This window comes from Triplophysa rosa, linkage group LG4 (genome assembly GCF_024868665.1).
Source record: "Triplophysa rosa linkage group LG4, Trosa_1v2, whole genome shotgun sequence".
NCBI classification, from domain to species: domain Eukaryota; kingdom Metazoa; phylum Chordata; class Actinopteri; order Cypriniformes; family Nemacheilidae; genus Triplophysa; species Triplophysa rosa.
Genome location: NC_079893.1, coordinates 9,053,820 through 9,068,053, shown reverse-complemented (window position 1 = coordinate 9,068,053; position 14,234 = coordinate 9,053,820). Strand labels below are relative to the sequence as shown.

The 14,234-nt window shown below is 42.9% G+C and overlaps 1 protein-coding gene across 1 annotated transcript; it reads right to left on the bottom strand.

The window, feature by feature from the left end:
* Positions 1-275: 275 nt before the first annotated feature.
* Positions 276-4,118, bottom strand: LOC130552548 (uncharacterized). The gene is given in 1 exon segment (XM_057330898.1): positions 276-4,118. A coding segment is annotated over 1 exon segment (3,843 nt).
* Positions 4,119-14,234: the final 10,116 nt, after the last annotated feature.

Sequence of the window (14,234 nt, the reverse complement as noted above, 5' to 3'; positions counted from 1 at the left end):
TAAAGGATTCTGCCCGACTGTTGAGCCCTCAAAGCCCACATGACAGGCAGAAATAGCTGCCAGGTAGACCTTAATTGTGGAAAAAGACCTGCCTTTATCCATAAGGTCCTGTAAGAAACACAAAATATCAGGAACTGAGCACTGATATGATTTGAGACTGCTTCCATCACACCACTCTTCAAACACTTGCCACTTACAACCATACAAGGACCGTGTAGAAACGGCCCTGGCATTTTGTATAGTGGCAACCACACGCGGGTGAAGCCCCAGTGCGTTTAAGTTTGACTTCTCACGGGCCAGACCCAGAGAGCCACCCTGTCCGTGTGTGGGTGATATATTTCCCCGTTCGCCTGAGACAATAGGTCTGTGCGGAGGGGGAGGCGCCACGGCTGGGCTTATAACAGAGGGATTATCTCTGCCAGCCACGGTGCTTTGGGCCACCTGGGAGCTATTAGAAGGAGAGACAGGCCCTTCTCTCTCACTCTGGCCAGTGTGGGAATTATCAGGCACAGAGGAGGAAAAGCATACAGCAGCAGCTTGGGCCATGGGTGGGCCAGTGCGTCCACCCCGAGGGGCGCATCCGAGTCCTTTAGCGAGAAGAACATAGGACAATGGTTGTTTTCGCGCGAGGCGAATAGATCTACGGTTGCCTGTCCGAATCTTCTCCATATCATGCCCACTATCTGAGGGTGGAGGCGCCAATCTCCGTAGAGTGGGTTCCCCCTCGACAGAAGGTCCGCACCTCTGTTCAGAATGCCTGGAACATGAGTCGCGCGTAACGACAGGAAAAACCGCCCGCTCCACACCAAAAGCTTGTGAGCTAGAGCGTGAAGTTTCGGTGAGCGTAAGCCGCCCTGCCGATTGATATACGCGACTGCTGTGGTATTGTCGCAGCGTACGAGCACATGATGTCCTAGCAGGCGAGGCAGAAAATAATTCAGAGCTTTCCATATGGTCAGGAGCTCTAAATAATTTATGTGTGCTGAACGTAGTATGCTCGGCCACACACCGTTCACCACTCTGCCCTCCTGGGTGGCACCCCAGCCTGTTAGGGACGCATCTGTCGTCACAACTTTCCGCATCACTACCGTTCCCAAACGGGTCCCCTGTGCGTAAAAGTCCGCGTCTCTCCAGTGGCGAAGAGCTGCCGTGCAGGCGCGCGTCACTGTCACAGAGCGGCAGAGATCGCGTACCGGGCTGAAATGTAGTGACAAAACCCATTTCATGAATGCTCTCATTCGCAGAAGTCCCAGCGGCAAAACTTGGATAGCTGAAGCCATAAGACCCTGCAATCTGAGGCATGTGCGATACTGCACTCTCGCCCCCTCTCTGAACTGCGACACGCAGCTCATTAGAGAGAGGACGCGCTCCTGGGAGAGACGCGCTCGCATGGAGACCGAGCTCAGCTCCAAGCCCAGGAAAATCACACTCTGGCTGGGTGTAAAATTGCTTTTGGTCACATTCACCCTGAACCCGAGAGATGTGATGTGTGTAAGCACGCTGCAGGTGTCCCGCAGCACTTTCTCTTCCGATTCGGCCACGATGAGCCAATCGTCTATGTATGTCAAAATCCGCAGACCTGACATTCTCAGGGGAGCCAAGCTCGCCTCCGTACACAGACAAAAAGTCCGAGGGCTGAGTGAGAGCCCGAAAGGAAGAACAGTGAATTCGTAACATATGCCTAGATAGGCGAAACGAAGAAACTTCCTGTGTGGCGGATAAATGCTTATGTGGAAAAAAGCATCCTTGAGATCGACCGACGTGAACCAGTCGTTCTGTTTTATGGCGCGGGCCAGAGTGCCGTGGTTTAACATTCTGAAATTGTATTTCCTCAAATGTTTGTTCAACATTCGGAGGTCCAAGATGGGGCGGAGAGAGCCGTCCTTCTTTGGGACCAGGAAATAACGGGAATAAAACCCTTGACTTATCAGGCTGGGAGGTACCACCTGAATCGCTCCCTTCATTAAGAGAGAAGAGATTTCGTCTTTCAGAATATGAGCGGAGCTCTCCTCCGCGTGAGAAGAGAGAACGCCGTTGAAAAGCGGGGGTTTCATTACAAACTGCAGTCTGTAACCCTGCATAATTGTTCGCATCACCCACTCTGGAGGCGCAACAGTCTGCCAGGCGGACTCGTAATTCGCGAGCGTCCCCACCGGGGCCGGTGAAGCGCCGAAATCCTCGCATACGCTCTGTTGGCTCCTTTGCGATGCAATGGCGCCATCTAGCGGACACACTAGGGGCGGCATGCGTGGATGTAGAAAGATGTTCTCTCTCTGCAGAGAGACGTACTCTCCCTGAAACAAATTCAATAGATTCGTTTGTTTCATTGTGTTTTTTGTGTGTTTGGTGTTGGGGAACACCGGGGCCGAAGCCTTTATTAGTTGGGTGAGGGGAACAATGTGTGTGCTGTGTGGTGACACTGTTTGACCACATTCCCTCGCAACCGACCCCCTGAACGTGGGGGGAGGAAACACAGCGGCCACTGAACGCACGGGCTGGGAACCCTGGCCGGCCCCTCCGCGAGAAAACCTCCGTCTTTTGGACAGGGGCTCTGGGACAGAAGGAGAGTCCGATGGGCTTGTGGCTCGTGAACGAGGACTCTCTGCCCCCAATGGTCGGACATCAGGCCGGCCGCTTGCGTTTAGAGTCGGTCGGGGTTGGGTTGGGGGGTTTCCCAGCCGCGGCGGGAGACGTTCTTCCCCAGGGTTTAGCAGAGGGTGGGTTACTCTGCCGTGGAGGGGGTTTGTTGCGCGGTTTCTCCCTGCTATGATGCGGGTTTCGCACCGTGACGGGGGGTTAGGCAAACGCGCAGTGGGCAACTGACGCGGAGCAGCTTTCTTAGGGAGGCACAACTTGAAAGCCTCGTCCTCTTTCTTTTTGTCGTCGCACCGTTGCTGCATCAAAGCCACGGCGGGACCGAAGAGAGCCTGGCCAGGCTCGACCGGAGCGCCCGCAACGCGCCTCTTCTCACTGTCAGGGAGTCCCGACAGGTTCAGCCAGAGAGCACGCTCCCCCACTACAGAAAGCGCCATGGAGCGCCCGCAAGCTTGGACAGCCTGCCGAGCATTGCGGAGGACGAGGTCGTTGACCGTAAGGATCTCCTTCCACAAGGTTGGCGAGGGGGATCCTTTGTCCAGCTGCTGCCCCAAATCCTCCAAAATTTCCGCCTGGTAAGCGGAAAGCAGGGACGAAACATTGAGAGCCCTGACAGCCAAGGCCGAGGATTTATAAGCGGCCTGATGAACAGAGGCAGAAAAACGGTCCATTTTGCCCGGCAAGACCGGCTTCGGAGGGGCGAGCAGCCCGCCCTGGACGGGGTTGAGATGCCTGGCGATCGACGGCTCGACAGCGGGGGGATCACCCAAGCCGAGAGCCGCCATGTCTTTCACCTCCAGACCCGCGAGACCGTGTTTGAGGTTCAGCGGGTCGCTCCAGTAGTGCCTCACGTGCTTCGCGCACGCTGGCAGGACGGGGAAGAGTTGTTTCCTCGGGCCGGGCGGGGGACCCAGCACTTTCCCATCATAAACATCTCTCTCCTGGTCGGTGGCGCTCTGCGGAGCCGGCCACGGAATGTTAAGGCGAGCGGCCGCTCGTTCGCACACGTCCAGGAGGATGGACTGGGGTAAGGCCGCGGGGGGGTTAGCCTGGTAAAAACCAGAGAGTGGGATGGCCTCCTCGTCCTCTGAGACCCCAAGAAGGCCCGCGTCGTCTTCATCGCCGGAACCAGCCGGTTCATCGGCGAACGGGAGGTTGCCCGCGAAGATATCCTCTTCGGGGATCGCAGGATTAGGCAGGTCAGCCCAATGAAGCGACGTCGCGCCCCGGGAGGCCCCCGGAGGCGCGTCGCCGTTACCGTGTCCCCCATCCGAGTCAGAAAGGCCGAGCTCGATACACTGGGTAGCGGCAACTTTGAGTCGACGCCGCAGGAGCTTTTTCGGCAGCACAAGGCAATGGCTGCAATGCTCCTGGTTCTCCAAAGCCTCTTCCGCATGCTTGAGGCCCAAGCAGACCACGCAAAACTCGTGAGAGTCCTTAGCTGCGATGAGAGCCCCGCACGCGGCCGGGCAGGCCCGCGATGAGCTGGTCCCGGGAGCAGTGGCAGATTTAGAGAGCGACATGTCGGCGAAAAACTCGTTAATATCCGTGGCGGGCAGCCGTGGAAAGTAAAGGGGGAGCAGGTGAAAAAAGCACGAGCGTGGGCGGCTCAGGATGCCTAGAAAAAAACACAGCTAACCTGGCTGAATAGACGACTGTCACATCTAGCGGAGGCTGATCAGACGATATGTCCTCCTGAAGACACACAGTGAGCAGCGAAAATCCAACCGAACTGTGTTAAAGCAGAGATCGCGAGAAGCGAATGACAACTGAGGAACAGCAGCGCAAGCAGACCTTATATTCACTCAGGTAAGGGGGTGGGGCCTTACCTGGCATTGGCTGCGCGCTTCTGTCTGTCTAGCCAGACTTGGTGCAATTAGATGCTTCTGCAGAGGTCAGGTACGGATGCCCTTCCCATATGTGGATCTCGAAACGAGATGATGAAAGAGAACCATTGGTTATGTTACCATTTAGATAAGCAGGATCTACTACTGAGAACGTGACTAAGCCGTCAGTGCCAAGTTAGTTTTGGACAGGAGTATTGATGGTTTGAATCTGACCCCAAGGTTTGTATTTGTTATAGATATTGAATAGTGCAGGCAGTGCACAATGGCAGCTTTACTTGGCATTCACGCATTGAAAAGGATCTTTAACATAATTATAACCTCGAAAAGGCCTTGATGCCAACAGTAACTCGCCTATCACTAATTAGATTTACTGACAGTGATGTAACTACCCTATTAGCGCAAGATAACAGTCTGTGCTACATCTTTTTTAAAGCCTAGTCCATCTATTGTTCTAGCTGTCCTGCTCCACTGCGTTTGAAATGTGAACACACACACAGTACTAGGAGATTCATTTATATATTTTTCTCCAATAGTATTTGCCTTAATTTAGCTTTACTTTCCTTGTAAAAGTGTATTTAGGTCAGACTCCAAAGAGAAATGAAAGAGTCAGAGAATCCAAAGAGAAAACACACACACACACACACACACACACGCACGCACGCACGCACGCACGCACACACACACACACACACACACACACACACACACACACACACGCACACACACAATATGTTGGGTTTCCATGTTTTATGGGGACATTTCATAGACGCAATGGTTTTTATACTGTATAAACTGTACATCATATTCCCTACCCCTAAACCTAACAATCACACAAAACATTCTGCTCTTTTAGATTTTCAATAAAGATAATTTTGTATGATTTATAAGCTTGGTTCCTCATGTTTGTATATCTGATCTTATGTTTTAAGTGTCATATTTTACTGTTATATATGGAAGACGTGTGTGCTTCGCTGTTGCGAAAGAGAACAGGTTTAGGTCGCAACCACTTGACATCACGGATTCTGACACAAAAAAATGGCGGATTTTTCAAAGTTTATGAATACTGTGACAGTTACACAGTTTTTTTTATTTCACAATTATAAAGCCAATGCCATTGTTCATATATTAAGCCATACATCGCTCTATACCCAGGGATCCTTTCATGTGTCAAGTCATGTGACTCGAGTCCACACCTCTGGTGTGAGATATAAACAAGCTTGCATTACAGCAGGGAATGGTAACACAATTAATAACGCGCTACACCTCTCGTCGCGACACAACAAAGACAATAAACTCCATTATAAACACAACATTTGTTGCCTCTAGTTGGAACATAATTACTGATTATTCGGACTTATGTTGTCTTTTCGCTACGTGCTTGTCTGCATTTACGGATCAGAATCATAAAGAGCTTTATTGCCAAGTATGTTTGCACATACAAGGAATTTGCTTTGGTGACAAGAGCATCCAGAACACAGAAACAGCAACAACAGTACACAGAGACCATAACACAATAGAATACAGTACACAATGATTTAAATAAGGCCTATGGGTATAAACAATTAAGAAATACAATACAATAAACATAAGATAAATACATCACACAAAGAAACAACATGCTCTACAAACACACAACAGACTCAACTCGCGTTAGTCCGTAACAAAGTATTTTACAATGAAAATATACTTACAGGCTGCGAATCTGAAGCGCCAGACTTTCCTTGCTAAGTTTTTATGGTTGGAATGGCCCCACTTTTTAACCAAAGCTTTCGTGCATAGCCGGTCTTGATCTCTCCCAGGTTTGTGAAGCATTCGTTGGTGAAATGCGCTGCACAAACTTGAACATTCTGTTTGTACTTCTCTGGAACAGTGTTATAAATAAAATGTAACCATTCCGTTTTAGTCATCTCATCTTTTGGCAAGGCAAAGAAAGACTCTTTCTTTTCGCAAAGAAACACACATCGTCTCCGCGACATGGCTGCGCTGGCGACGATACAATGAGATTTACAATTACGCCCACCTCACTTGCGTTTAGATTTGGGCGGTCTTAAGTCAAATCATGTTACAAAGTTACGTAGATTCGCCGGGGTGTGGTTACACGAGGCGTTTCAGGCAGGTCTGGGTTCGCACTCGCTTTAAGATAGAATGCATCTTTTGTTCCGACACTTTCATTTTAGCAATTTTACGTGTCTAACACATTCATGCGCAACTTTTAACACACCTAAAACACAGAAAAACACGTACTTCCGTCATAGGACCCCTTTAATTCTGTTCTCTTTAACCTTGCAATTTGTTTCATTTTTACAAAGTGATTGTTGTTGTACTTTGTTTCATTCACCTGTCACAGTGCTACAGTAATTCATATCAGTGGGAACTGGAAAATGAACCCAGTTTGTAACAACAAATATTGCCGCGACCCGACGAGATGAATATATGATCGGTAATGAGACTGATTCCTTATATACGTCTTCAGTGAACATAGTAACATACGTGCCAACATAGTAATTTATTAGCACTTATGTGGACCTTCTGCAAGTAACATTTCATGATTTACTGCAGCTATAAAGGCTGATGAAATCTTTCTGCTGTAAGCCATCTGGTCTCGAGTTAACTGACACATCTCGATTGCTAAAGTTTCAGATGCAAGAATGATGGTGGCAACGGTTAACCAACAAAGATTGTGCTGTGTGATCTGTATATTGTAATTAGTGCTGTCAATCGATAAAAAATCTGATTAATCACACGTTTTTAAATTATAATCTTCAAATTAATGTAGAAACAACAGATTTCTTTCACAGCATCATTTTATGAATGAAAGCCAACATTCTGATATTATTACTGTTACTGATGTCTCTATTAAATTGATTATTTTTAATTTATTTTAACATTAATTTTAGCCATTCAAAAGTATAATTGAGAGCTATCATGTCTAATAGGAAATATACAGAAATTGAATAGAAGTTCTCAAACACAAATACAGTCTTTAATGGTAAATTGTAAATTAAATACAGAAGAATTCTCATTACAGCCACAAAACACACTGAATTCCTCCTTTCTTTTGTTCTTTGATTAACATTAGTGACAGGAGTCACAGCAGTAGGTTTAAGAATGCGGCCCCTTTAAGAACGCGTCTCTTTACGCAGATGACGCCACTCCCATTTTCACAACTCTTTGCATTCATTTAAGATTTTATTTAACACGTTGAATTCTGTGCTTACGAAAATGCTAGAAACTGGATTTCTGTCATAATCTTGTGTGGTTTTATTCATTCAAGCACAAAAAAGAACTTATTACTGGTGCGCTGTCTGACAGATTCTGACAGATTCACTGACGCAGTCTTTAGCCCGTGAATGTATACACCAGACTGGACCTCGCGTTGCGTTTTGCCGCGTCCCACAGCTAGAAGTTGTCTATCTTCACTGAACAAAGCAACTGTTTCAAAACGCGCTTAAGTGGTTTAAAAGCCCATACACGAATAAGAGCGTGATTACATTATGTAACCTAGACAAAGGATGACAAAACAAACGGATGCTGCGTTAGTTGCGTTAAATATTTTGAACGCGTTAATCTGAAAAAAAAAAAAAAGAATCGTTGACAGCCCAAATTGTAATAAATATGCAGTTCAGAGATATATCAAATATTCATAGTTCGCAAAGCATTACAAAATTATGCATTTTGTTTAGATAAATAGGTTTCCAAAAGACTCAGTTCCTTTTATAAGATGTTCCTTGAATAAGATTTTTATGAATATAATCATTTAAGTGAAACATTAAACACTGAAAAAAAGGTTTGTTGGAATGTACATGGTTCCACAAGATTTAATTAAGTTTTTTTAACATAACTTTTCTTGCAATTAAAATAATAATAAAAAATAATCATTAAATCTTTTGTAACCAATGTACATGATTAAATTGAGTAATTCCAACAAACCTTTTATTTCAGTGAAGAATCACCATTATTACGGAAAATTCCACTTTTTTATGACATTCACTTGTAATATTTCCTAATTTCTTTTCTTATCTGATCAGGTTTAAATTAATCTAATTAATCTAGATTTTAAATGAGCTTTATAGTGTGTATTGCATTATTAGATTTAATAATAAAGTAAATAGAGTGAACGGTATTAAGGTCTTCAGTAAACAAAGACATTTTGTTGCTCTTACAATGGGAATGCTGTAACAGAAGCTAGATGGCTTTTGAGGCAAATTATATTGATTTTATTGCATGACTGGCATTTGGTTGATTGTGATGTACCAAAATCATTATATTCTTGAGTAAGATTCTGGAAACTGTAGACCGATTTTTACATTGTGTTATTAATTGGGAAATAATTCTTAAAAATAACCAAGTATTTGTTTTTATTATTCTAGTTTGTCTTTATGATCATGTTTTTGTTCTATTTGATCTCAGATTTAGTTTTTCCACTAGTCAATATATTAATGGTGAAAGAACATTCACACTTTAATTGCATGCAATGTGCCTTCATCAAATCCTGCTGTGTCCTGATTTTATATAATTTTACATTCCTTTCATTTCCATTGACTCAAAATTACAGCAATTTCTGCAACATTTTTAAAGAGTCTGTATTAATGGTTCTTGATTTGGTAAACCATAGCTGTTTTTCTTGATTAGTCAAGCACCTCTGGCTTAGTGGATTGTATATGACCGCTCTATAGATTGCCTTTAACTACCGGTTTCTTTCCTACCATTCTGATTGGTCTCAATTAATAATTTAAAGCATTAGATTTCAACTGACTGGAGTTGCAAGGCTTTTCTCAAGGTGTTGACCTTTACATTATACATGCATGACTGGCTCGGCAATGAAATATTATAAACGGCTATATTCAATGTCGTAGTCTGCAGCTGTGCTCTGGTAAACCTTATGAAAGCTATTTACAAAGTTAATTAAAAAAAAATCCTGTTAGTTTTAAAATGATTGCTTGTAAAGCAAAATGAACAAATGCATTGTTAAGCATGCACCTAAAAATAAAGCAAACTATTATAATAATGTACTTTTCCATTGGTAGAGGAGCTCAGCTTCAATGTCTTCATGCATCAACCTTTAGTGTTTTAAAGGGGTCATATGGCACGAATATGTGTTTTTCTGTTTCTTTGGTGTGTTATCAGTTTCCCATGCATGTATTAGACACGTGAAATTGCAAAAATTAAAGTGTCAGAACAAAATATGCATTCTATCTAAAAGTATAGTATAAGGTGGGCGTAGCTGTCAGTACAATTGCTTTGGAACCTGATGTTCCAAATATGGTAAGAGGCGTTACATTTCCATCACACGCTTGCAGTATTCGACCAATCACTACGCACTGGTTAACTGGCCAATCATAGCACACCTCGCTTTTCAGAGCAATGAGCTTTGTAAAAAATCAATGCGTTTCAGAGAGGCGGGGCAAAGAGGAGATACAAACATGCACGGTATGTGGAATACACAGCATTTTTTAACCTTAAATCGTGTATACACCTTGCATTACATCTAAAACAAACGATAATATTCGTTTTAGCCGTGTCATATCACCCCTTTAAATAGTCCTGGGCTGTTTGTATTCAATTAAATATTATGAGATGCACAAGTTTCCTCACTATCCTGTCCCTTTTTACTTAAGAGGTTGTCTACACTAGTGCGTTTTCCTTTGAAAACTGAGTTTTCGTTTTTAAAACACTCTTTGTCCACACTAGCATTTTCAAGCATTTCCCAAACGCTGCCCATCCACAATGAAAATTCTGAAAACACTTACATGTCATGAACACTGGGGGAAACATGGACAGAGGACCCAAGTGCAGACAGCAGGTAAGGGGTTAACAAACAGACTTTAATTATAAATACAAAACATGAAACAAAATCCCACGAGGGGGTAACACAACAAAACAGCAAGGGAATAAACAACAGGTAACAGGAACATAGACTAACTACACTAAATTAGACAAGACTAAATACAATACTAGACATAAACTACAACTAACTAAACTGGACAACACAGCAATACAGACCGGGAGGGTGACGACGGACAGACAAGGCAAAATGAACCGACACAAGACAGAAGACACAAGGGCATTAAATAAGGGAACAAATCAAGGGAACAGCTGACGGGCATGAAACAATAACGAGCAATAATGAGGAGACGAGAGGGCGGGAACAGAGACGAGACCGGAGAGAGTATGGCAAGCCGAAAGGGCCAAAATTACCTCCCTCCACATGAAACATGGGGGTCTGTCATGGTTCTGCCTCATCGTGTCATGTCTTTCTTGGTCTTGTGGCAGAACCATGACAGAAGCCCCTCCTTAAGGAGCGGCAACCTGACGCTCCTCAAGGGGACAAACAGGACTGGACAGACAGCGACACCGACACCGACAAAAACAAGAACAGGGCAACATGATAACTATTATACAAAAACACAAGAGTTCAAGGGGGAAGTCCAGACAAGGGCAAAACAGGGGAACACAAATAGTCCACACACGGACTGGATGGCTGGCGGACACGGACTGGGTGCCGGCGGACACGGACTGGATGTCGGCGGACGCGAACTGGATGCCGGCGGACACAGACTGGAAAGGCCGTCGGACATGGACTGGAAAGGCCAGCTGCACCGGACTGGAAAGGCTGGCTGCACCGGAGTTAATTGCTGTCTCGATGTGGACGAAAGGCCAAAACGGAGAGAAAAAGATGCGTTTTCAAACGAAATTAGGGTGGACAGGATAAAAGAATTAGGTGTTAACTGTCTTGAGATTTTTTGTAAGAGATGAATATGTGCATCTGATAATTTATTACAGCAGTATTACAGCACTTTCTATTTTAAACAAATACTATCACAAATTTTTGCGGTAGACTCCAGTGTGAAACGATTTCTATGATTTAATCTAAGAGATTAAAGTGGTCACACTCACACACAAATTATAATGAACATGTACTGTATGTGTGTATGTGATGTATAAATGGTCCTCAGAGATGTAAGGCATAGATTATGTCTCCTCCATCAAGCTTTTATCATTTTATGTTCATTCAGCTGACAGAGAGCTGTGATTAGAATGAGGAATCTGTTCGCTTCTCCAGCTTTGATCCCGCTGTCCATTTCAGAGCATCTGTTTGCCTCGAAACATATTGCCTGACTGGACTTTCTCCAGGACCTCACACATACTGCTCAGGATTTGGATTAAGCTCACATTCTGTTGAGATTGTCTCATTCGGTGGATAACTGGGTTCTAACTGTGACACCATCACAGTAGTCTGATTCTAATGGGTTGTCAGGGAGACACCAAAAGAGCCATTTTGTGGAACTAATGGCAGATAGTGAAGTTTGATAATATTTGATATTGTGTTATTGGAGTTTGTGTTCATGCTCCTATGAAATCTAATAGCACTACTGGGCATCTTAATACAAGACTAAATTGAAACTAGGCTGACGTACTCTCGCTCTCTCTGTTTTTGCTGTCTTTCTCTTTAAATCCAGGTGTGCTGTGTCCCAGTCTTTATGAAACCTGGCTTTCAAATCGCTCATTTTTGTTCACACCTGTGAGTTATGTAGCAGACAGAAAGAGACATATTGACATTACGGAAGTCTCTTACTAATGTAGTTTGAATTACCACCCACACAAGAGACTGTTACATAAATATATTTAAACATTGATGAGCAACTCAAGTTTAGTAAGACTCTATTTGGTATACTTTCCCCCAATATGTTTTTCCATCCATATACATTTTTTTTGTTAATGTGCAATTACAGTATATCAAAAATTCCTGAGAAACTTTCAAAATTTCATCAACAGGTACTTTTGTCATGGATTTTAATATATAAACATAATTTCACATCAATATATTTATACAAAAATAGATCTTTGTTTTTTAATAAATAGTTTCATAATGGTTTGGTTATAGTAAGTCAGCTGTTTAACAACACAGGTTTATTAATGTGTTATTCGGAATTACTTTTAACATATAATATACCAGTTTCCCCTAAAGAATTTGCTATAGTTTTGGATTAACACGTAAAAAATATATTTAACGCCATTAACGCATCCGTCATCATTGTCTAGTGTTACATTATACAATCACACTCTTATTCATATAAAGGCCTTTAAACTATTTAGGCGCGATTTGAAATGGTTGTATCGACACGTCTAGTATAGATTGACAGCTTCTGGATGTGAACAAAAGAAAATAAGAAATCAATGTGATTTCGTAGCTTTAATGAGGATTCCTCTGTATTTCATGTATTTAGCAGTAAAGACTGTAATAGTGTTTGAGAACTTTATTTATGTTAAACAGGTAGGAAGGGCACACTTATTATAATGGGTTTGATTAGTAGAAAAAAATCATATATTTAATAAAGACATCAGTTGCAAAGGCAACAATATTAGAATGTTGGCTTTTATTCATAAAATGATGCTGTTAAAGAAATGTGTTGTTCCTACATTAATTTGGAGATAAAATGTGAAGTTATTAGAATGTAAAAGTATGTTTAAAAACATCAAAGCTGTGTGTGATTAGATTTTTAATCGATTGACATCAGTAAAATAAACATGTTAAATAAAAGAAATAGTGTATGTTTAATTTCACTATACATGTGTGATTAATCGCAGTTAATTGCACAAAAAGGGCACGATTAATCGTGATCAAATTTTGTAATCTATTGACATCCCTAGTATTAACATGTTATTCAAAAATAGCAAACACTCTCCACTTATATTTGCATGTTTTCCTGAGCCAACAGAAACTTTTAGGTAAAATTTGCTTTTCTAAAAAAAGTTTAACATTTTTTAAATCAGATCCCTCTTTCTTGAAAACATTATTTCTGCATCTATTGTAGTTTATTACTGGAATCATTTATTTAAAGAGTACATAACATGAGATCATGACAATGACATTTCATGCAGTGTGTAATGTTGCCGTGTTTGACAGTAAGCAGTCTGCCAAGTTGTAAATCCGAAGGTGAATGAATAACAAAGTTATTGGCTTGGAAAAAAGGGAGTCGACTCTGAATCACGCAAACGAGTCGCCACTAGTCCGATTCGTGAACCGCTGCGGATTTACGTCACTGTATATAGTCCCCGCCTACGTTTTGCTAGGACTGCACGCGAAAACTTCACTCTTCTCCCCCAAACACTGTAGCTCGTGAGCCTCATTCACGGTAGATCAATCACAGCAGACTAGACCATCTGACCAATCACATCAGACTAGGCTAGCGGAAACGAGGGGTTTAGACAGAATCGAATTTCGATTCTCAACCCTAGAGTAGGGTTTAGGTAAATTAGGACATTCAGGTAGCTTTTCTAAATATGCCGATGTGCCATTTTTTCCGGACACATCCTGGCAAGCAGTGGAGTTGCCCCCTAAAATATTGTGAGTAATTATGTAATCTGTACAATAATTTGAGATCGCTTTTAGTCCCCTTTAAAACTCTTATTATGAAAACGGCGACAGGCTGCGAGCGCATTCTTCAGTTCACAACAGCACAGAGTAGAGTGAACGTCAGTCATAAGCAGAGTAACGTTACAAGGTGTGTGCATAAACATGACATCTGCATCTTTGCCATTCTTTGTTATAAATGCAGCTTAATATGATGCGGGAGCGATACAAGACCATGGTAAAGGGTGGTCTTGTAAATGGTGAATGGCATGGAAAGGCTTGTTTAGTAAGTGCATTTGTTTTCTGTTTATGATGAGAGCATTTTAATTGTTACATCACATTTTGTAAATTGTAATTATCAGACTTCTATTAAAAGGGGATTCCCCTTGCCACAGAGCCTACAATACATACATACATACTGTGGATATCAAAATATA